General features: G+C 33.8%; 1 protein-coding gene across 8 annotated transcripts in view; it reads left to right on the top strand.

The window, feature by feature from the left end:
- SLC4A10 (solute carrier family 4 member 10) overlaps positions 1 to 24,669 on the top strand; it is a gene marked incomplete at both ends in the record, with an annotated part of 302,753 nt that overhangs the window by 152,110 nt on the left and 125,974 nt on the right. For all 8 annotated transcript variants that reach the window (XM_082630536.1, XM_082630540.1, XM_082630538.1 and 5 more), the window contains 2 exons: positions 11,043 to 11,181; positions 21,136 to 21,296. In XM_082630536.1, the coding sequence (XP_082486662.1) occupies positions 11,043 to 11,181; positions 21,136 to 21,296 (300 nt within the window). The remainder of the gene's footprint in view (positions 1 to 11,042; positions 11,182 to 21,135; positions 21,297 to 24,669) is intronic.

The following is a 24,669-nucleotide window of genomic DNA, read 5'->3' on the forward strand; positions in this document are numbered from 1 at the left end:
GCTTTTTAACTGTGTCGTTATGGTGGCGGTGTTACTTTGATTATACAAAACTTTTGATGACTGCAAATAAGTTCAATCTACTTTTGTTACTGCACTTAACAAAATTGTTTGTATAAGATTGTGATGATTAATTTTTCTTCCTACTGTAATCAATTCCCTGACAACATAATACTGCTAAAACTTTGCATCTTGTTATTTTTAATATTGTCTTTCATTCACCTTATATAATTTAAAATTATATTTTCAACCAGGAACATGGTTGAGTTGTTTAAAAATAAGTTGGAAGCATTAGCTTGAAGTCAGTGAAAATATAAAAGATAATGAGAGAAATTCAGAACACTTTAATGTTACTTTGCTCCTCAGTGTCCTAACAAAGAATGTAACAGGAGAGATGACAACAGTATATAAATTATAATTAATCTATAAGCACTAGAAATAAATCTTAAAGACATCTACTTTACTAAATGCTTATTTAAAATATGGTACTCAAAGGTACTGTATAAATTAGCACAACCCTTGAATTAGACCTGGTATTTTTCCATTCTTAGATGATAAATTGTGCACACATTTTAGGAAAAATGAAGCAAATACAGAAAACATAACTTCAAATCTGTTTATTGATGGCAATAGCTTCCTGTTCCTGTTTAACTCCCAATTGGCTGATATATAAGAATATCAATGAGTTTTTAAAAAAATTTTTTTATGTAAAGTGTAACACAGGTATTTATGAATGTTAAAACTTAGAAACATAAACATACAACTCAATGATTTATGACAAAGAAACATCTGTGTAAATATTGTCTTGGCTAGCACTCCAGAAAGCCCCTTTGTCCTCCCTCCCAGTCGCTACTCTCTCCCTTCTCCCCAAAAGGATCTCTAGTCTGTCTTCTTACATTGGGTGTTTTGCCTGTTTTTGAACTTTTTATAAACGAAGTCATACAGGAGGTATTTGTGTCTCTGTTGTTCAACATTGTGTGTTTAATGGGATTCACCAATGTTTTTAGCTGTAGCTTTGGTTTATTCATTTTCGTTATTGTACAGTGCTCATTTGTTTGTATATACCATGCATTCTACTATTAATGAAAATTTAGGTTATTTAATTTTTGGAGATACTATGAAGAACAGTGCTGTGAACATTTTTGTATATGTCTCTTGGTGCACATATGCATTTCTCATACCTAGGAATGAAATTATTTGTTGCTGAGTCACAGGATATGTGTATTTCAACTTTAGTAGATAATGCCAAACAGTTTCCAAAATAGGGTACGTATTAACACTTTCACCAGCAAAGTGTGAGAGCATATGTTGTTTTACATTCTAAGTACCACTTGACAATTTCATTCTATTGACATTAACTATCTAATGAGGGGCATAATGGTATGTCATTATCTTAATTTGCATTTCTTGATTACCAGTGAGGTTGTGTAACTTTGCATGTGCTTTTTTGGCCATTTGGATAGCCTCTTCTATGAAGTGCCTATTCAGATCTTATGCTTTTTTTTTTTTAATTGGATCATTTATTCTTTTTGATTTGTAGAAGTTCTTTATATATTATGGACATAAGTCTTTTGTTGGTTTTTCATGTTTCAATTATCTCACATTTGTGGCTTATCTTTTCACTCTTTTAATGGTGTCTTTTGATGTATCTACAAATTCCAGAAGAGGATACTAAGAGGCTGAGACCCTTATTCCCTAGTGCAGCTTTCTCCATGCTGTAATTTATCTCCATTATATATTTTACTAAATACATAAACAGAACCTTATCTTAATTTATCATAGTCTTAGCTACAGTTTGTATTACAATGATCTATGTTTTCAGTGGCTATCTTAAAAATAAATAAAATACCTATCAACATAGGAGAAATATTTATGCTTAGAAAAATTCTTTCTGATTGTGATATTACTATAATTTACATGATGTATGTCATACAATTTTAAGTTGCATAGATATTTAAAAAGTCATTGAATAACACATTTTGAATATTTGCTGTATTGAAACATAATCTGAGCCTTTCTTTAAGACATTAAAAGTATGTTGATGGGATGATCATAAAAAGACTTTTGTGAGCATAACCTAATAGCTATAAAATCATTTCTACTCTAAAGAATGAAAAGCCAGATACACGGAGTCATATGTTGTTTAAAACCCAAATAAAATACCTCTTGTCCATGAATAGATTATCCTACGTTAATAAATTATTATTTCCTATGCTGTTATCATTGTGTCTTCGAGAAGTCTTTTAAACCTATGATGCCCTACCTCAGACTTTCAAATCCTCTTTATTCATAACTATGAGGGTCTTATTTCCTCATGTTTATTTAATGACTATGTTGTGATGAGTGATCCTCATGCTTTATTAGGGGAAATACTATTAATTCTTAAATGCAAGCTTCCTGCACATAGTACTTGAGTTTGGGGGGTTGGATGCAAGGTAAGTGTTATAGATACCCAGATTACTGATGCAGAGTAAACTGAAATAAGTCATTGAAAACAGTGATGAGAGAAATTGTTTCAAAAGCATGAGAAACATAATACCAATGTTGAGGCATGGCTACTCTGGGATTTGGTTTCTGACAAGTGAGTGAGTAGTTAGATTAGGCTGTCATGAAACACAAAACTGCTATGTCTGGTCACACTGGGTAGGTCTAATAGAAAAATTTAATTGATTTCTTAGTGTAACTCTAAAATTACAACTTATGCTCTTTTTTACAGCTGTTTGAAGCACTGACTTAATTTAATTTTTAATTTTTTTTTTTGGTCCAGAAGAACCAGCCACAGAGGTAACAGGCTGTCAAGAAGCATTTCATTTGCCTCTGATGTGATTGGGTTTAGTATATATTACTATCACCCAGATAGTATACTTTTAGGAAGAATATAAGACTAGCTTCTTATTTCAGATAAATTAAATCATAAATGTATATGCCGCACTGTGATTTCCTTAAGTATATTTGATATTTATGGAAATCCATCAGTCTCATTTCAAAATCAACATTCATGTTACATCTAGGAAACTGGCATATTCTTTTGAAGAGGCTGTTAAGCAGGAGACTTGGCTATTGACTCAATTCTTATTCATTTTGCTATAAAATTTAGTTTGACAAATTTCTTAAAATATTTGGCAATAAACCATATCTCATATATTAACATTCTAAAAAGGAAATGCTTTACTAATGCCTGCAGCAAATATGCTATATAAAAGTAGTTTCTTTTTCCTTTCTTATAATTTCTTGAATATATGTAATCATATATAAGATATAGTGCGGCACATTGGTGGGAACAATTAAACAATTTAAAAACTGAGATGCCCTGTATTTTAAGACTTTATATTTTGGCCCAGAGATAAACCCACGCACATGTGGTCACCTTATCTTTGATAAAGGAGGCAAGAATATACAATGGAGAAAAGACAGCCTCTTCAATAAGTGGTGCTGGGAAAATTGGACAGCTACATGTAAAAGAATGAAATTAGAACATTCCCTAACACCATACACAAAAATAAACTCAAAGTGGATTAAAGACCTAAATGTTAAGGCCAGACACTATAAACCTCATAGAGGAAAACATAGGCAGAACACTCTATGACATAAATCACAGCAAGAGCCTTTACCACCCACCTCCTAGAGAAATGGAAATAAAAACAAAAATAAACAAATGGGACCTAATGAAACTTAAAAGCTTTTACACAGCAAAAGAAATCATAAACAAGACGAAAAGACAACCCTCAGAATGGGAGAAAATGTTTGCAAATGAAGCAACTGACAAAGGATTAATCCCCAAAATATACAAACAGTTCATGCAGCTCAATATCAAAAAAACAAACAACCCAGTCCAAAAATGGGCAGAACACCTAAATAGACTTTTCTCCAAAGAAGATATACAGATTGCCAACAAACACATTAAAGGATGCTCAACAACAGTACTCATTAGAGAAATGCAAACTGAAACTACAATGAGGTATTACCTCACACTGGTCAGAGTGGCCATCATCAAAAAATCTACAAACAAGAAATTCTGGTGGGGAGAAAAGGGAACCTTCTTGCACTGTTGGTAGGAATGCAAATTGATACAGCCAATATGGAGAACAGTATGGAGGTTCCTTAAAAAAGTAAAAATAGAACTAACATACAACCCAGCAATCCCACTACTGGGCATATACCCTGAGAAACCATAATTCAAAAAGAGTCATGTACCACAATGTTCATTGCAACTCTGTTTACAATAAGCAGGCCATGGAAGCAACCTAAGTGTCCATCATCAGATGAATGGATAAAGAAGATGTGGTACATATATACAATGGAATATCACTCAGCCATAAAAAGAAACAAAATTGAGTTATTTGTAGTGAGGTGGATGGACCTAGAGTCTGTCATACAGAGTGAAGTAAGTCAGAAGGAGAAAAACAAATACTGTATGCTAACACATATATATGGAATCTAAAAAAAGTGGTTCTGAAGAACCTAGGGGCAGGACAGGAATAAAGACACAGACCTACTAGAGAATGGACTTGAGGACATGGAGAGGGGGGAAGGGTAAGCTGGGACAAAGTGAGAGAGTGGCATGGACATACATACACTACCAAATGTAAAATAGATAGCTAGTGGGAAGTAGCCGCATAGCACAGGGAGATCAGCTCGGTGCTCTGTGACCACCTAGAGGGGTGGGATAGGGAGGGTGGGAGGGAGATGCAAGAGGGAGGGGATATGGGGATATATGTATACGTATAGCTGATTCACTTTGTTATACAACAGAAACTAACACACCATTGTAAAGGAATTATACTCCAATAAAGATGTTAAAAAAAAAGCCTTTATTTTTTAGCAGAGTTTTAGGCTTACATGAAAATTGACAGGAAAGTACAGAGGTTTCCCATATACTCCTTGGCTCCACACAGGTATAGCCACCCCCATTATTAACATCACTCAGAGTGGTACATTTTTTTTACCAAGGATGAACTTACATGGACACATCATAATCATGCACAAAACCATATTTTACCTTAGGGCTCACTCTTGATGTTGTATGTTCTATGGGTTTGGACAAATGTATAATGACATATCTGTCATTATAATATCATACAGAGTATTTAAAATCCTTTGTTCTCAGCCTATTCATTCCACTCCCACCCCCAGCAACCACTGATCTTTTTACTCTCTCCATAGTTCTACAGAATGTCATATAGTTGAAATCATACAGTATGTAGCCCTTTTAAATCAGCTCCTTTCACTTACTAATATACATTTAAGATTTCTCCATGTCTTTTCATGGCTTACTATCTCATTTCTTTTTAACATTGAATAATATTTTATTGTCTGTGTGAATCATAATAGATTTATCCATTCACCTAATGAAGGACATCTTGGCTTCTTCCAAGTTTTGGCAACTATGAATAAAGCTGCTATAAACATCTGTGTGCAGGGTCTTTTGGTGGGCATAAGTTTCAACTCCTTTTGGTAAATACCAAGGAGTGTAATGCTCTACCATATAGTAAAAGTATGTTTAGTTTTGTAAGAGACTGCTAAGCTGTCTCCCAATGGAGTTATACCCTTTTGCATTCCCAACAGCAGTGAAAGAGAGTTCCTGTTGTTTCACATCCTTGCCAGCATTTGGTGTAGTTAGTGTTCTGGATTTGGGGCATTCTAATAGGTGCATAATGGTATCCCATTGTCTTAATCTGCATTTCCCTGGTAATATATGATGTGGAGCATCTTTTCATGTACTTATTTGTCATCTGTATATCTTCTTTGGTGAGTTGCCTGTTAAAATCTTTGGCCCATTTTTTGATCAGGTTGTTAGTTTTGAGTTTGAAGGACTCATTTATGAATATGAAAGAACTATGATCATTTCTAGGATTCTTGTAACTTTTATATTGACTGAACACTACTTGTGGGATTTAATTATAAAGTAATCTATTCTGGCTTGTACCATCCCTTTGTATTTACTCAGTGGATCTAATTGTTATTCTGCTCCTGAATGAAAACTCTGATGGGTTCTCCAGCCTTTCTAGTCACTCGTAGGTAACTTGAAGGCCTCTAATAAGTAACTAAAATATGTAGTCTCATGTAATAGTGAAAACTTTGAACTTGCTTTAACTGTAAGGTCTTTTGCCTCCCTCTCTTGCCCAGGTGTGCTCCAGGTGAGAACAGAGAGTGTAGTTGCTTTTTTCCCCTCCTACCTTGAACTTCTCCTTCTTCCAGATGCTCCATCATCTCTCTAACTCTAGTTTCTGATCCATTCAGATCTGGAACATAGGAAATGAAAAGAACTAAGTGGAATGGGGCAGGAAAGCTTTTACTTAGCTGGTAGTCTTACAAGCTGATGTCATACTCTCTAGGCTTAGCAAGAATTTAAATGGACTCATTTTCTTTTACCTGCACTCTTTTCTGCCTTATTACTTATTCTTCCATATGCCCCAGATATTCGACTATAGTGATAGATTCCCCCTGCTAAAGTCTTGTAATTGCTCCATGGCAGCCTCTTGGACAGCATCTAAGATGACCCCACATTCCACATTCTCTCTATCTTGCATATTCTCTCTCTCTCTCTGTCTCTCTGCTTCTCTCCGACTCTCTCTGTCTCATAGGTGCAGCCCATATATGATTCACAGAAAACATGCACACACTCATTGCCCTGGTAAATTCTGGAGTGCATGTTATTCACAGCAGCAATCTCAGCCATCAGCAGCTAGGCAGACTTTGTTTCTCAGGGAGCGAGCATACCCCAGTCCACTGTGGGGAGACGTGTTAAATTCATGATGCCCTAGAGCACTACTCAGTTGTCTTGAGGGAGAGGCAGACAACCTACTCCCCTGCTTTTGTAAGGGAGTAAGGAAACTTGGGACTCACATTACAGCTTTCTTTGAAGAAATTCTTTCCAGAATGTGTCTGCTATTTTCAACTTATGATCTTTTTATAGCCTTAGCATGGGTAAAGAGTTAGAGTTAAGTAACTAGGTTTTTAGGAACATAGTTTGTAAGTTCTGCATGTAGTTTCACGTCCCCTTTGGAGAGAAATGCCTGTTGGCTCTTGATGCTTCAGCTGAAATGTTCTTTTTATCAATCCATAACAAAATGAACTAATTAGCATTAATAATAAATATATTATTTCAATTATGAAATGAATTAAAATAAAGGAATCCAACCGAATAGATTATATAATACATTCAAATAATATGAGCAAAATTTTAAAGTTCAAATGAAGATGGAAAATAATACTGAGCTGCGAAGAGACTGGAGACATCAATTTGGAACAGAACCATTAAACTTGTCATCATTTCATGATTTCAGAAGATTATCTAAATATTGATTTATCTGAAATATAACAAGGATAAAGAAGAAGAAAAACACCTATAATTCAGAAATGCAAAATGGTAAACATCTAGTGAATCTGCTTTCTTGATCTAAATGTCATTGTGTATGAGGCCTGTGGTTTTCATGACAGTAAGATCATATATGTAAAAGGGAATTTTCCAATTCACTTCTGTCATTATGCTTGTTCTGTTTTTATAAGAAGTATATTTCTCAACATATTTTTGACCGTTCTCCAGAAAGGGCCTGAAAAATAGAGAACTTTTGGACAGGGCCTACAGAAAGGAGAGTGTTTTCACTGATTATTAGGAAAAATGTATTTAAGACCCTGGTTCATTAATATGTGAGTAATTAAAGCAGTAGGAGTAACATAGCTAACAATGAAAAGATGAAAGTTTGCAAAGGAACTTGCTTATTTCCAGTTATGATTCTATTAGTCGCTTTCCTCAGATAACTTTCTAAGTTTGATTTTAACTAACCATTTGTTGAAAATATGGTCTGTATGCCAAAAGAAATATTGATAGTTTGGTTTTTTTTCTGATTGTAAAAGTAATATATGGTCTTTGGCATTCCAGTGCTATTGAACATTAAGCTGTCCAAATCCTGTTAACACCTAGTTCTCCTCATTGATTCTACAGCATCTGACATTATTGACTTCTTATTCTTCTTGAAATCCTTTTCTACCTTGACCACTGTTGTACTACTCTCTCTATCAGATTTATAAGGGCAGAGGGTTTTTTTCTGTTTATATCTGTCTAATTCACCTGACCAATGGAAGGTGCTCATTATATATTTGTTTAATGTATAAATTCTTTTACATATCTACCTAATCCTCTTCTGTTTTTTTTTTTTTTTTTTTTTTTTTTTTTTTTGTGGTACGCGGGCCTCTCACTGTTGTGGCCTCTCCCGTTGCGGAGCACAGGCTCTGGACGCTCAGGCTCAGCGGCCATGGCTCACGGGCCCAGCCACTCTGCGGCCATGTGGGATCTCCCCGGACCGGACCGGGGCACGAACCCGTGTCCCCTGCATCGGCAGGCGGACTCTCAACCACTGCGCCACCAGGGAAGCCCCTCTTCTGATTTTTTTAAACTCTTCCTCATCCTAAATCTGAAACCTTATTATTCCCCTGATGCTGAGTCTTCTCTCTCTGTTCTTTCATTTCTGAGTCCTCATCCATTGTAATCAAATGACTTCTCTAGTTAAATGCAACCCATGTCTTTACCTCTGACCCTGTCGGCTTTTCCAGAATCAAATATCCACCTTTCCTGTGACCATCTTTATATGTTTGAACCATAATCACCTGAAACTCAGCATATCTAAAAGATGCCTCTTGTGCTCTCAGCCTACAATACTGGCTCCTCATTCTGACAAGCCTTTTTTTCCCCGAGTTTTATTGAAAAATAATTGACATACCTCACTGTATAAGTTTAAGGTGTATGGCATGATGGTTTGCTTTACATATGTTGTGAAATGACTACCATGATAGGTTTAGTTAACATCCATCATCTCATATAGATACAATAAAAAGAAAAGAAAAAAATGTCTCCTTGAGATGAGTACTCTTAGGATCTACTCACAACTTTCCTATATATCATACAGCAGTGTTAACTATAGTCATCATGTTGTACATTACATCCCTAGTACTTACTTATCTTGTAACTGGAAGTTTATACCTTTTGACCATTTTCCTCCAGTTCCCCCCCTCCCCCCCAAAGCTGGTAAGCACAAATCTGATCCCTTTTTCCATGAGTTTGGTGTTTTTGTTTTGTTTCATCTTGTCTTTTTTTTTTTTTTTTTTTTTTTTTTTTTTTTTTTTTTAGATTCCACATGTGAGGTCGTATAGTATTTACCTTTCGCTGTCTTATTTCACTTAGTGCCTTCAAGGCTTACCCGTGTTACAACCCTCTTTTAATTAACGGCACTGTTATCTTCTCATTCTCCGTGCTTTAATTCTAAACCTCTCTATTTTGACAGGCCTATATTTTCGTTGTAACCATCCCCACTACCACTAGCTTCAGCATCAGTCATCATTAATAATATTTATATAATGCTTTATAATTTGAAAAGTATTTTTGAATGCATAATTTCTTCTTTAGGGACTAGATCCTATCTCCTTCTAAGAGGCTAATTCTGGCACCTGGAAATATTTTCTATTTAAAGTATTTAATTTGTTATTGAACAGTAAATTTTAAATGGCAATTGAGGTAAGTATAGCAAGGAGAAGTATAGAGTGCTATGAGTTAACAGGTGCCTGACTTAATTATTGCATATGAGTGTGCTTATATGTGTGTTTGTGTTTTATGAGGCTGATTAGGTAGGCTTGCTGAAGCATATTACAGTGAAGTAGATGCTGAAAGATATATGGGAGATCTAGAGGAAACAGTATGTGCGATGGCCCTGAAGTGGGAAGGAGCATGGTATTTTTAAAAATCTGAAAGAAGGCTAAGGTACCCAGAATGGAATTGCAAGGGAAAGAGAGGCAGAAGGTAAGGCTAATAATGTAGGCAGAGGCTAGGGCCCCATCACAAACATATATTGAACAGAAAGTATGACACTATATTATGTTTTATGTAATATGTATATTTTTCACTTTTGACTTCTGAAATCCTCAGTCATGACTTAATTATAACCTAATCCTTTAAGTTACTGATTAATTGGTTTATTTTCACAAAGTATTTAATATTATAGATTTCAGTAATCACTGTTGCTTGTTACTGATTTACTCATTCTTTAAAAAATGTTTGAAAATACCAGGTGTTTTACTGGAATAACATTGAATTTTTAAGATGGTTTTCCACTATTGGGCTTTCCCATTAATATAAACTTACTCATTTATTTAGGTCTACTTTTACATCATTCAATAAAGTTTTATAATTTTCATCACAAATGTATTGATTGAACAACACATTTACCAGGTAACCCAGCAATCCTACTCCTAGGTATTTGCCCTAGAGAATAAAAACTTATGTTCACACAAAAATCTGTACAAGAATACTTATAGCACTTCTATTCATAATTGAAAAAATTGTAAACTAAATACCCTTCAGTAAGTGAATGGATAAGAAAACTATGGTACATTCCTGCAATGGACTATTACTTAGCAAGAAAAAGAAGGAATTACTGATACATTCAGTGACATAAATCTCAAAGGCATTATGATAAGTGAATAACAACAGTCTCAAAAAACTATACATTGTATGTTTCCATTTATATGGCATTGTGGAAAAGGCAAAACTATAGCAGTAGGGACCAGATTAGTGGTTGCCAGGGGTTAGGAGATGGATAAGGTTGTGACTACAAAGAAGCATCACAAGGGAGTTCTTTGGTGAATTACATTCAGCACAGTTTTAGTATAAGTGAATTTTATCATAGTCTCCTCTTATGAATATTACCATAAAATGTAGCATATGTGATGAAAGAAAATGTGTGTGTGTATAAGAGAGTTGTAGAAATAGTTTCCATGATGTTATATGTAATCCAAAATAATCATCACATTTGATTTTAACTTTGATAATATAGATACATTACATATTTACATTTTACATATTTATGATCCCGCATTACACTAGACTTAATATAATGCCAAATTTAGTCTTAATTTCCCAAGTCTACCCTGGCTGCATGCTGCAGTGTGAGGGGCAGGGGAGATGTGAGTTTGGAGTGGTGTTGAAGGCGGTGACCGGGATATTTCAAGCTCCAAGTCATGATAATGCACGTTCATGTCTCTGATTTCAATAGACACCCCATCACAGCGGGTACAGTTTATTCTTGGAACTGAGGATGATGATGAGGAACACATTCCTCATGACCTTTTTACGGAACTGGATGAGATTTGCTGGCGTGAAGGTGAGGATGCTGAATGGCGAGAAACAGCCAGGTGAGGATTTTTTTTTTGTTGAAGGATGAAGGTATACTAAGGAATTTTTATGCTATTAGAAAGAGAGATATCTAATGCCACAATTTTGCAAACATCCATCAGTGCTGCTGATTTCTAAAATTGCTCATCTGGCCTGGGCATATCCTATAATGGTATATGGGTCAGGATGAAACCTGAAGGCTGTAATTATAGTAAACAGTGATGAGAACCAGCAGCAGCCACAGTCTTAAACAGTAGCATAATTTGCGTGTCTTCAGGAAGACAGTAGATATCTAACAGTAATTTATTTCTATCTTTTCAACTGCTAGGTTGTGCCCCAACTGGTGATATTTTATGGGACTTTTTAAAAGAAAGGACAAACATTATAAGAGACTTTAGTTGGAGTCCTGAATTTATGTACTATTTGTTGAGGGTAAAAAATATTTTGTAATGTGTTTCTAGGATATATATATATATATATATATATATATATATATATATATATATATATACACATTTAAACATAGTGGTTTTTAAAAATAATTTTTAAGAAATTACTTTTTCTGTCATTTGTAATTAATATTTCCATATTGCCATGTACTTGATGGATTTCTGTCATCCTTTCCTGCTTATTTACTCATTTATTTAACAAACACTTTTGGTCTATTGTGTGCCAGGTGCAATGCATATAGAACAACAACAAAAGTCTTAGGGAATTCCCTGGCAGTCCAGTGGCTAGGACTGTGCTTTCACTGTCGAGGGCCCGAGTTCAATCCCTGATTGAGGAACTAAGATCCCACAAGCCACACCAAAAACAAGAAAAAAAGAAAAAGAAAAAAACACCTTAGATCTTGCTTTTAACAACCTCACCTCTAATGCGGGATTTAGATAAGTAAACAAAGTTGTAAGTACTGTATAATGAATGCTGTGATACAGGTGTGCACTAGGAACTGTGGGCATGCCTAGGGTTGTCTCTTGCCTGCTGCTTCCGAAATTTTAATGTGAATATATATCACCAGGGATCTTGTTGAAATGTAGATTCAGTACACCTTAGGAATAGAGTCTCAGGTCTTGTATTTAATCATTGCCTTAACTCTAGCCAGAGGTAGTTGGAATTAAATGTTCAATCATGATAATATCATAAATAATACTGGCCTGGTTAATTCTTGTTTGATATAGTTTAAGTGGTCTTTGTAGCTCTCTTTTATTTAAAATATACTAAAAGTAAATAGAAGAAGATAAAAATGGCTTTCACCTAGTTCATCTCTGTTAACATTAATAAAATAAAACTAACTGCTAATATTTAAAATTCAAAAATCATAGAAAGGTGAAAAAGCAAGAACATTGCTCTACTCTTGTTCATAGTACTTCTCCTCAAAGGTAATCACTATTAATTGCTTCTTGTACATCTTTTCATATAAATTTTAATGCCTAGATATGCATGTAAATGTATGCCCTTTTTATATTACATAAGAGGTATTATATACTGCATTCATGCCTTGCTTTTTTCACTTAATATATTTGGATCATTTTCCATATTATCAATACAGATTACTCAATCTTTTTAATCTCTTTAATGACTGCATCACATTTAGTTATGGATGAACTTTCATTTATTTAGCCAGTCTTGATAGAGATTTAGGTTGCTTTGTTGTTTTTTTTTTTTTGCTGTAAACATTGCTGCAATAATCATTTACACATATATTTTGGAATTATTTTGTAGATATTCATGTAGGGTGAATTTTTAGCAGTGGAATTTATGTGTCAAAGAGAGCAGACTTTTTTTTACTTTTATAGATATTGCAAAATTGCCTTCATAAAATGTTTTGGTAATTTATACTTCCCTCAGCAATGTATGAGAATGCTTATTTCCCCCAAACCTTTGCCACACAAAATCATCAAACTTGTAAAAATTTTGGCTAATTTTATAGATGCAAAATAAATCTCAGTGTTTTAATTTGTATTTCTCTAATTATTAGTGAGATTGAACATTTTTTCATATGTTTTTATGTTTTTCCTGAGAACTAACTGTTCATTTCCTTTATCTGTTTTATTTCAAGTCATCCATTTTTTTACTTGTGTTTTTTAATGCCTTAAACTGGTGGCATGTTATTCTGTGTGAATTACCTTTTTTAATGAAAAAACTACATAAATTAAATTATTTCTGATGCTATTATAATATTTTAAATATAGAACTAAGTTTGAAACAGTTTTTATATGACCTGGCAAATTTTGAGATTAAGAACCACCTACCTAATTTTTTTCTTCCAACTGCATCATAAAACTAAGTATTATTTTCAAGGACATAATATGTGTGCTCATCTTCTTTGATGACAGAAAAACAATATATTATAATATTCTCCACCAATTAGTGTTATACATTTTGCTCTTTCATGATTAAAGAGTTGTTGATAAGGAATTTGAAGTGCAAACCTCCCTGTTTAAGGCTAGAGGCATCCGTCTTCAGCTGGTTCTAAGAAACAGGTGTTCCTGGCTGACTTGAAGGAAGGAGATCTGGTGGTTATGATGATTATACAGCTCTGGTTAGAATCTCTTTAATCAATTGCTGAGAAGTACTTTTTGGAAGCATTTCTTTTATATTTCTTTCTTCACTCTCATTCCTCAGAATAGAGCTGAGAAGTAAGATTGGAATATGCGTTTTGACAGGAGTAACTCCCTTATTATTAAAATGGTTGGTGATTTTTCACCTTCCAGATCAAATGGTGATCTATTCCTTTTAAGCAGTAACTTTCTTGTAACTTTCCCACTCTCATCAAGCTAGGAGATAGCAGAGCAATGCTAGAATCTAACTCTTTTCTTGTCACAATTGAGCAGGTAGGATTTTATCATACTCTAATGGAGTAACTGGAACAACATGTTTATTCTAAGCCATCAAAATATGTTGCTGTTTATTTATAAAGAATGAGAGAGGTGACCCAGTTACTTATTAATATTCTCTGATGTTGTTAGATAGGACCTGTGTTCTTAGCCCTGCTTCTGGAACCTTACGCACAGTGCAGGTATTTGAGGTTTGGGAGACATCTGATGAACAATCAAAATAGTAACAGACATTGAAGAGGAGAGTAGATGAATTTTGGCTGAGACACAACACGTCAGGGAAGAACAGAACGTGTTTACTGAGGACTTAGAAATGGAGTAGGTTTTAAAGTGGTGGAAGTAATTTTGTTCTTGATGCCCTAGTTCATCTAACAAAACTAAATTTAGTTAATTCATGACTCCATCTGATTTTTCAAATGCAATTTAATTCTAATAAGTCATTACCATAACCATTTGAAGTACTTCTTTCTTTGATTAGTATTCCAGGGGGATTAATAATTTTCTACCCTAATAGTAGAAATAAAAAGGATATTTTATCAGCACATTGCACCTGCCACATATCACATCTTGAATAATTCATGCCCACTGTTGTTGCCAAGTAAAACTTAAGCAAAGTTTTAGGTTTTGAAGCTAAATTTTTGAATAATAATTATTTAATAAATGTTTGTGAAAACCAGCTGTTCACTTTTAAAAAACCCTAGAGGAAGCCATCTGACAGAGCTAATGAAATCAACACAATTACAATGTCCTGCTTATAAATAACATATAATGTTATTAATAGAAAAATACCCAAAGATACCACAGCTGTGCAGTTGTGGAGACAACATGCTTGACTCACTGTGGTTGCCCCTTAAAAATGTTTCCCACAAATGAGCTCAGCAGAGGCAAAGAAAGGGATAGCATTTAGGCCTCTGATACATACATGGTAATGTGGAAAAAGATTATTACATCAAAACAATTTTATTGATGATGTGAAGGTATTTGATATTTAAAATTGGTAAAGGGTCAAGTCATCAGGATTTTTCAGTGCAATGTGAGGTGTGAAAATAATTTGAATTAAGAACAGCTAATGTCAATAAACTCTAAGTTTCGATATATTTTAATACCCCTTTCCTCTTGAAATAGGTACTTTATGATTACATATGTTAATCTCCAGCCCCCACTCTAACCATGTTCCCCCTTCACCTTCCATATCCTTAACTCTACCCAAAAAGGATGTTTTCTCTTGAGAATTCATGACTTCCCCCAAGACGATCATTTTGGATGATATGGTAACTCCTTTAGTCCCTTTTTGGGTAGAATCAGAGAATAAAAATTATTAGAAAAGTTAAACTAAATTAGTGAGAATAAAATAAACAGAAAGAGTTAAATTCTATAGAAATCATCTATCTCTAATTTGCAGAAGAATTTTATTTTGTAGATTTCTAATATGAGTATTGTAGAGGAGATTATCATCAACTTAATCCTCAAAGAATTCAGGAGACACCTATTTTATGTTGTTGCTGCTTAGTAGAAAGAGATTCCAGTGTGTTAATTATGGATGAAAACAGACACAGACATACTGAAGGAAATGAAAATAATCTCAACAGAGTTTAAATCCACCCCTCCCCCATAGAAAATGTCATGCAGTTGGCCTACAATTTCTTTTTTTTTCATTGTCCGTCACATCTCATTCATGCCTGTGAGACTCTTGTTTGCTTTGGTTTGCTATTCAAACAAATGTCAGCTGAGTTTATTTGAAAACTGGAATAAATTGCAGCACTTTAGGTCATTAACTGCAACCAGGCATTTTGTAACTGACAGTATATTCAGTGACTACAAATCTTAAAACAGGATTTGGTGTGTTCTTAGACCTGCTAATTTCTATCTTTGGAGTATGAAATGGAATGAAAAACAGAAAAGAGAGATATACTTATGTATCTTTAAAATATATTCATTTAAATATCTTTTAAAGCTTTTGGCATCATTCTGGAGTTGGCATAAAACACTGAATCTTGAAATGTTTAGTAACTTGATATTTGTAACTTGTGGGTTCCTTTTTATGGAAAGTATCTTATGTTTCCTCCTGTAATACTCATAAAACCTATGCTTATATCAAACCATCCATGCATATAACTTATATTTGGCCATCCAAACTGCTTGGAACTCACAAGAGTCTCCATTCTTGGTCTAAAAGATCAAACCCCCAGTTTGAAAGAAATTATTCTAAAGGAAGGAGTTTTTGTTTTTAAAATGTCTTCTCAGATAGACATGTAGTTCAATGGAACACAATAGAGAACTAAGAAAAACTAACCCAAGTACAGCTAACTGATTTTTGACAAAGGTGAAGGAAGAATTGTCTTTCAACAAATGGTACTGAAACAATTAGAGACCTACATAGAGGTAAAAAATATTAATTTCAATCTAAACTTCACAGTGTATACAAAAATTAATTCAAAATTAATCATAAATCTAAATGTAAAACATAAAGCTATACAAATGTTAGAGAAAACATAAGAGAAAATCTTCAGGACCTAGGGCTAGAAGATGAGTTTTTAGGTATACCAAAAGCACAATCTTTTGAATAAAAGAAGAAAAGAAAATATTCTTAAATTGGACTTCACCAGAATTAAAAACTTTTTGCTGTGAAAAATCCTGTTAGAGGATGAAGGCAAACTACAGACAGGGAGAAAATATTCGGAAACCATATATTTGACAAAAATATTATATCTAGAATATGTAAAGAACTCTAAATGTTCAACAGTATGAAAACAAATCAATTGGAAAAATGGGCAAAAAAACAGGCCTTTCAAAGAAGAGATACACATGGCACATAAACACATAAAATGGTGTTCAACATTAGTCATTAGGGAAATGTAAATTAAAACCACTATGAGATATCACTGCACACCTAATAGAATAAAGTAAAAAAAAAAGTCATAATAGCAAATGCTGGTGAAGATATAGAGACACTGGATCTCTCAGCTATTGCTGGTGTGAATGTAAAATGGTAGCACTGCTCTAGAAAACAGTTTGATAGTTTCTTATAAAACTAAACATGCATTAGTAAATATGACTCAGCAATCACAGTCTTGGGCATTTATCCTAGAAAAATGAAAACTTATGTTCACACAAAACCTCTACATGAATGTTCATAGCAGCTTCATTTGTAATCCCAAAAACCTATAAACAACTCAAATATCCTTCAGTGGGTGAATGGTTAAATAAACTTTTGTACATCCATACAGTGGAATACTTTTCAACAATAAAAAGGAACAAACTATTGATATATACAACAACTTGGATGGATCTCAAGGGCATTGTGTTTTAGTGAAAAAATATCTATCTCAAAAAGTTGCAAACTATATGATTCCATTTACATAACATCCTCAAAATGACAAAACTATAATGATGAAGAACAGATTAATGATTACCAGGGGAAAGGAACAGGGTGAAGATTGGGAATATAAAGGAAGCTCATTCGTGGTGATGGACATGAATCTTGAACACGAATTTTGTATCTTGATTATGCTGGTGGTTTTTACACACACACAAACACACATACACCCCCCCCATATTTTCTTAAGATTATTAATCTAAATATTCCCTTTCAAAGGAACCAAGATAAAATGATGTAGATGCTTCGTTACTTATTTAATTATTTTCACTGTTATCTGGAAGTAAAATTTAACTATAAATTCCCTTAGAAGAAGGGGTTGGATCATTTTGCATAGATCAAAAAGCCAATGGATATTTAAAAATGAATTTATTATTAGCGTTATTATAACTTACAAACAATATTATTGTATGGGTCAGTCTATAGATTTATACTTAAGTAATTAAGAAACAATGTGGGTTTTTAGTAATGTATCAACACTCTTTTCAGGATTTATTGAGTGAAAATTTTAAATACAACATTTTAGTAACAATTCTATATAGAAAGATGACAGAAAGTACCAGAGCTCCAGAAATGAGAAATCTATAGTCCCCCAAACAAAATTACACCCTTTTATGACCCTAATTCTTCTTTACTACACAACAGACTGGAAACTAGATTTCAAATCTAACAAGGTTCTTCAGTCAAAATAACACCAGCATAAGTGATGCTGTAAAGACTCCCTTCTTTTATTCTTTTTGTCTGAAAAACAGTGTCATATGTGAGTAGTATATAAGGTGACAGAAGATTTAATAAAAGTTGTATCCACTCTCTTGGTACACCTTCTGTGGATAACAAAAGATGAGAGGGAGAGAACACAGAACATTTTTCAACTTGAGATTTTTCCAGACAAGAACGAAAATTAAATGTTAAATCCGTTGTTTTCACTATAGGCTTTAACATAAGATATCTTAGCTAAAAAAGTCCATAAATCCAACTGAAGTAATTGTATTATGGTAGAAAATGGGCACAGACTCTGGAGAAAAATAAGAACAGTTGGAGTTGATCTGGTTTGACAAGGTTAGTGACTAGATGATCCTGGAGAAGTTTTGAATGTGTTGACTTTGTCTCATCATTTTACAGATGAGAAAACTGTGGCCCAGAGAAGTTGAAAGACTTTCCCTTGGTCACACAGCAATTTAGATATAGAGTAGGGCCCCAAACCTAGATTTCTTTTTTTTTTTTTTTTTTCTTTTTTTTTTTTGCTGTATGCGGGCCTCTCACTGTTGTGGCCTCTCCCGTTGCGGAGCACAGGCTCCGGATGCGCAGGCCCAGCGGCCACGGCTCACGGGCCCAGCCGCTCCGCGGCATATGGGATCCTCCCAGACCGGGGCACGAACCCGTATCCCCTGCATCGGCAGGCGGACTCTCAACCACTGCGCCACCAGGGAGGCCCTAGATTTCTTTTTATTCCCAACTAGTCCAATACACTTTCCACAGTACTATCCCATTTCAAAATGTCTGTCAAGAGGTTGATCCTTGGAGATATTGACATTCACAATGTTACCATGTCTTTACTTTTATACCTGGCAAGAAATACTAGATTATTATATTTATCAAAAGTATATTCACTCTCACCATTAATTCTAATTAGGAACTTGATGCTGGTATGAATTGCTAAAATTTGTATCAGTTAGGATAGGCTAAATTATGCTAGAAAAAATATCCTGTAATTTCAAAAGCTTAAAATCACTAAGGTTTATTTATGGTTCATGATACATGTCCATCATGAATCAGTGTAGACTCTGCACCACTGCACTAGTCATTACTCAGAGACTCTGGATGATAGAACCACCTACATCTTGAACATAGCTGGTGGCCACAGAGAGAAAAAGAGCTCCAGAGGGTCTCATCCTAGCAATGAAAAACTGGTAGTGGCACAGATAATTTCTGCTCACAATTCTTTGTCAACGGTGGCCTCACCCAGTTCAGAGAAAGCCAGGTAGTGATATCCTACTCCTTACTAAGAAGAGAGGGAGAACTAGTTATAGTTGGTGAGCAGTATTAATGACCATCCCATGATCTGTGATGCATTATGGCCCTGTAAAGGGGTGAAAATCGTTAAGATTCACTAATATGAAAAAATTCCCTACTGTGTAGACAAAAAGACTCTATAAAATTGTCACCATTTGAAGAGATACTGTCAGTGATTTGTGCTTAAATATAAGTTTTTTCAACCTTCAAGCATTCTCTAAACTTATGATAGGCATAAATATATGCCTGTAAATTTTTGGCAGGCATAACTGTTCTTCCCTACTAGTTTCCTTTTTACTTTCTGATGTTTTCGTCCTTGAACTCTGAGGACAGATCCATAGCTGTCTTTATCTTTCTTGGAACTCTACACACTAATCTTTCTGACTAGCCCTTTTGGTTAGTTTTTTTAGCTGGCTGATACACTGGTTCTTAACTATACAAGATGTCCTCTGTCAGAGTTGGAGTTGGATCATCTGATTACACAAAACAGCGATAAAATATCGTAGAGATAGGAAGTTTGAGTGATATTGCATGGAGAGAGGAAGTTAGTGCAAAAGTGACAAGGAGAGAAAAACTGAAGAAAATGGTGGGGGATGGAGAGAGGAGAGGCATTTAGGCTAAGCTTCATTAGAAATGGTGGAATTAATTTGGTTATCTACTAAGATTAAAAAGCAAGTCCCTAAAAGAATAAGAGATTTAGTGCTAGTGCCAGAGCAGTAAAATCATCGATTTCTCTTTATCCCTTCCATTTATCTTAGTGAGAAACAATCTCAGATATTACTACTCATTTCACTCCAAGAAGGCAGTGGTCTCCCATTTGGCACCGTGTTATCAAGGTTCTTCTATTCTCTGGCCCTGGCAGGAACACTCAGGGAATGGGGGCTGAGCTCAGTTCTCATAGATTTAGTCCCTAGGAAGTGACTACAATCACTAGATTTCATTCAAACAGGCCTAATAAGTATTTTTCCTACAGAATAGTCCCCCAATTATACTAGCTTCCCTAAAAATCAAAGGGCAAAGTTGTCAAGAGATTCAAATATTGTTTTAAGACCTCCCACTAAAAGAAAAATGAGTAGTATTTCATTTTCTTTTGCATTTTTTCAACCACCGTTATCTTTCCATGAAGTATACTCTCTTTATTAGTTCTACAACAGATTCCCTGTGACCACTGACTAAACATTTATATTGATATATTTTTTCAGTGCTAGATAGATTAATTTAAAAAACTGAGTTTTTGTTTGTTTTAAACATATCTTTCAATGACAGAAAGAATGTTTGTTAAATGGAATTAAAATGAAATAAACCAGATGACTTGGGCTGGGTTTTACTTACTTCTGAAATCCTTGAAACCAAGAAGTAATGTGAATAGCTTTATACTTCTACCTTTTATTGTTGGAATAAAGGTTCATTCATCTACAATGTAATATTCAATGTGCTGATAATAATATTTATTTGTAACTTGGGAAAAATTCAAAATTAGGTTATTTAATGCCTGAAGGGAGATCTCTTAAAGTGAATGCAATGCATGTTTTATGGAAATATTTGTGCTATAAATATCAGTGTCTTTATGGTAGTAAAATCATTTGTTTTATGCTTATGGCTAAAATTCACCCCCTTTCTTTTTTTTTCATCTTGGAATGACCCTCTTTTAATGTGCTTTGTTTTAAGAATAATTTTATAGCAGGGTAATGGTTAAATAAAATCATGTTACAAATTTAAAAGAATTATAATAATATTTATTTGTATAGGTGGTTGAAGTTTGAAGAAGATGTGGAAGATGGAGGGGAAAGGTGGAGCAAGCCTTATGTGGCTACTCTTTCACTGCACAGCTTGTTTGAGTTGAGAAGTTGTATTCTGAATGGAACTGTGTTACTGGACATGCATGCCAACACTTTAGAAGAAATTGCAGGTACATCCTTTTTTCTCCTTAGTCTATTTCACACTTATGGGTACAGCTGATTTTTGTAATTCCCTTTTTCTTATAATTCTATACACGTGTGACTTTTAGGAAATTAATTCTCATGATCAGTGTATGAGACCTCAAAAATAACTTTGTTTTACCACCTCATTTAAGATAAAAGAAGTTGAATCTCAAAGAAATATGGTCTAACATGCCAGTGGCAAGTCTAGAACAAGACTCTATATACCTTGGTTTCCATTTGGCATATATTGTTTTCTACCATCATATGTAATTAGACTGTCACCATTAGAAAATTGAAGGAAAAATCCATAAAGCTAGAGATTGATTTTTTTTCAATACTCAAATACATGAAATAGCCAAATGAAAAAGTTTCAGTAATTAGGAAAAATGTTAGCTTAGAATAGAACAGAAAGGTATGGCCATTTATTTTAAACTGAATTAAAAATCTTGAATTCCAGAGGAAGCCAAGTGATGAAGTTTAGATTAGTTTATAATTGAAACTATGGCTTGCTTCTGGGATGAATGATTTGTACTAGAAGTCTATTATGGCTATATCACACAAGCAGTTATATTTAGGAAGCACCTTACTGTTACTCTGCAAATAAGAGCAAAGAACTCCTATATCTTTTCAGCTGGAAGACAAACATTTTAGTAAAAACAAAATAATACAAAAAAACACAGAAATTAATTTTGAAAGAGTATAAATGAAATGGTTAATGGAGGTTTTTAAAAATAAAAACAAAGCTAGGACTCAGGCAGTTTTAAAAATTCCTAGTTCAGAAAAAAATAAAAGCAGTTCCATGTGGAATTTATTTGTGGAGTAGAAAGACTTCAGAGAAACTTCAGTGTCTTAATTATATTGTAGAGATGGGAAAAAAAACCAAAACACTCTGTGTGTTTTTGGATCACATAAATGAGAAAATATTGTATTAGAAAAATAATGTATCTAATTTAATCTTCAGAATAACCTCATAAAGTAAGTGCATTCCTATATTTCAATAAGAAAATAGAAATTCTGAAACTTTCATGGTTCAAGTTCCATTTAAGGGCCTCTGACTTTAAGCTCCATGTTCCTTCTATTACACTACAACTACTGTCTGAAGAAAGAGATGGCTTGAAATGGTTGTTGTTAATTCCTTTAAAATTATTTATTTGGTTGTTGGTGCTGATAGGCATACATACATTGCAATATGTGTAAAAAGTAAGCATGGAGAGAAATTTTGGCTCACAATATTAAGCACAAACAAAAATACACACACACAAAAAACAGGAAAGATGAGCTTTCCTCCCCTCAGTTTCATACAACACCTATAAAGAGATTACACTTTAAAATACAGAACTAGAGCCTAAACGACGATATAAAGTTAAATCCAGTATACTTTTTGGAACAACACAGGATACAGTAACAGGTCACACTAAATCAAGACTTAAAGAAATGACTAACATGGAAATTAGCAAACTTCCTGAGAACGCTGGTATAGTAGCCATCAAATTCAATTTCCTATCTTTACATTATGGGGTATTGCTGATACCCAATAAAAATTTTTATGTTTTAATTATGAATGAAATGGCTGGGTTTTTCCTAGTACTTTGCAGTTTAGGAAGCTCTTTTTAGTAATTCTACAACTATCTTTTTGATATTCAAAACAAACTTGGGGCTTAGTATTATTATTGTTATCCTTCATAAATAAAGTTACTCAGAAGGTTAAAGGTCTTGCACAAAATAAGGAGTTTATTTCTGCTACTTATGTCAGTGATGGCATTACCTTTGAAAGTGGATTAATTCAAATGAGTTTTAGATTGGCTGTATGTAATGAAGCTGTCAAATTCCTCAACCAGGCAAAATTAGCCTCAGAAAATTCTCTTCATAGTTTTACCAGGCTTTAAATTTCTTAAAACATGTAATTTCTAATGCTTTCTTTAGGAATTTATTTCTACCAGGAAATATTCTCCTGTTATAATTTGACTAAAACTCTGTTGTTTACCACCTTAGCTTGGTTTTGTTGTCTAAACTTATACTTCCTTTCCCTAAACCTGCCCTCTTCCCCAAGCTCAACTCTGTAGAATATGTAAAGGTTGTTACATTTTCTAAGTCTATTCTTACAAATGAAAGTAGTTCAGTGGAAGTCTCAATATCCCAAATAGGTTTTTAGTATTCTTTCTTCTCTTCTAATTAGTCTGTATTTTTCTGCCTCCAAAGTAGACCAACTTTTTTAATGTCCCATTTTCAGTGTACAACAGTATAAACTGCCATTCAGAAAAGGTCAGTAGTTTAGAGTTAACACCATGTAGAAAAATAGGATTACAAGTACCTGTGCTGATCGTTGTTTCCTTAGGTTCCTTTTCAATCATTAATGAGAAGAGATTCTCTCTCTTTGAGTAATTTTAATTTGGTGTATTTAATCCAAAAGTATTTATTTCTGCCCTCAATAAAATCTCATTAATACATTTTCTCTGATAGCTTGTAATTATTTTTATTGTTTACTTATTGATATTTACTTTGTGACAATTTAGCTGTGTAGTAAATGTTTTACATTTTGAAGACTTCTAACTTTGTATTTTCACATCCATTACTATATTTTATTATCACAGAAACCTTATGAGGTAGGGAGGAGACTATTTCCTCCATTTTATAAACAGATAAATAGAAAGTGATACATTACAGTAACACTTGCAGAAATGGGAATAATTTCTTTTGATTAATCTATAATCATAAATTTTGTTTTATTCTATTTCATGATAATTTGGGACCATAGTGATTAACTTTAAGATTTGGAACTTTTTCTTCACCTCTTATTTATCATACTTTTCTATATGTTAGGCAGTTGCTAATGTATTAGTAACTAGTTTCTGTTTTGCAAAAGCTAGATATAATAGTTTATCTTTAAGGGCTCTAAGCCCTAGTACTTTGCAAATGCACAGGCTCTGCATCTTAATGTTTTCTAGACATTTCCTAGTAGAGGAATATGACCCAGATATTGTTTTAGAATGGTCAAGGATTTTTATATCAATGTTCTGATATGTTTTTAATCGACTCTTAAATAATTCTTTAAAGAGATTTTTGTAGACTTAGCAGGAGAAAATCCCATTTGTATCTGGCAGGTCTGTCAAGAATTTCTGGTGTAATTAAAGTAGGATTTTCTTTTGGATAAAGTTAATTTAAAAGTGTCTATTTCCCAATGCTTTAAGGAACTCAGAATAAATTTAAACTTCTTCCTTCAAAATATTACTTAACTCTTCAAATCCAAAATTCTCCAGATATATTTCCTTATCCTGATTTATTCTGATATGGAGATTAATTGTATTAAAAATGCTTCTCAATTATATTCATATAAATTATAGGAAATTTTACGGTTTATGT

This window comes from Mesoplodon mirus (genome assembly GCF_964341445.2).
Source record: "Mesoplodon mirus genome assembly, chromosome: 8".
In the NCBI taxonomy this organism is placed as follows: domain Eukaryota; kingdom Metazoa; phylum Chordata; class Mammalia; order Artiodactyla; family Ziphiidae; genus Mesoplodon; species Mesoplodon mirus.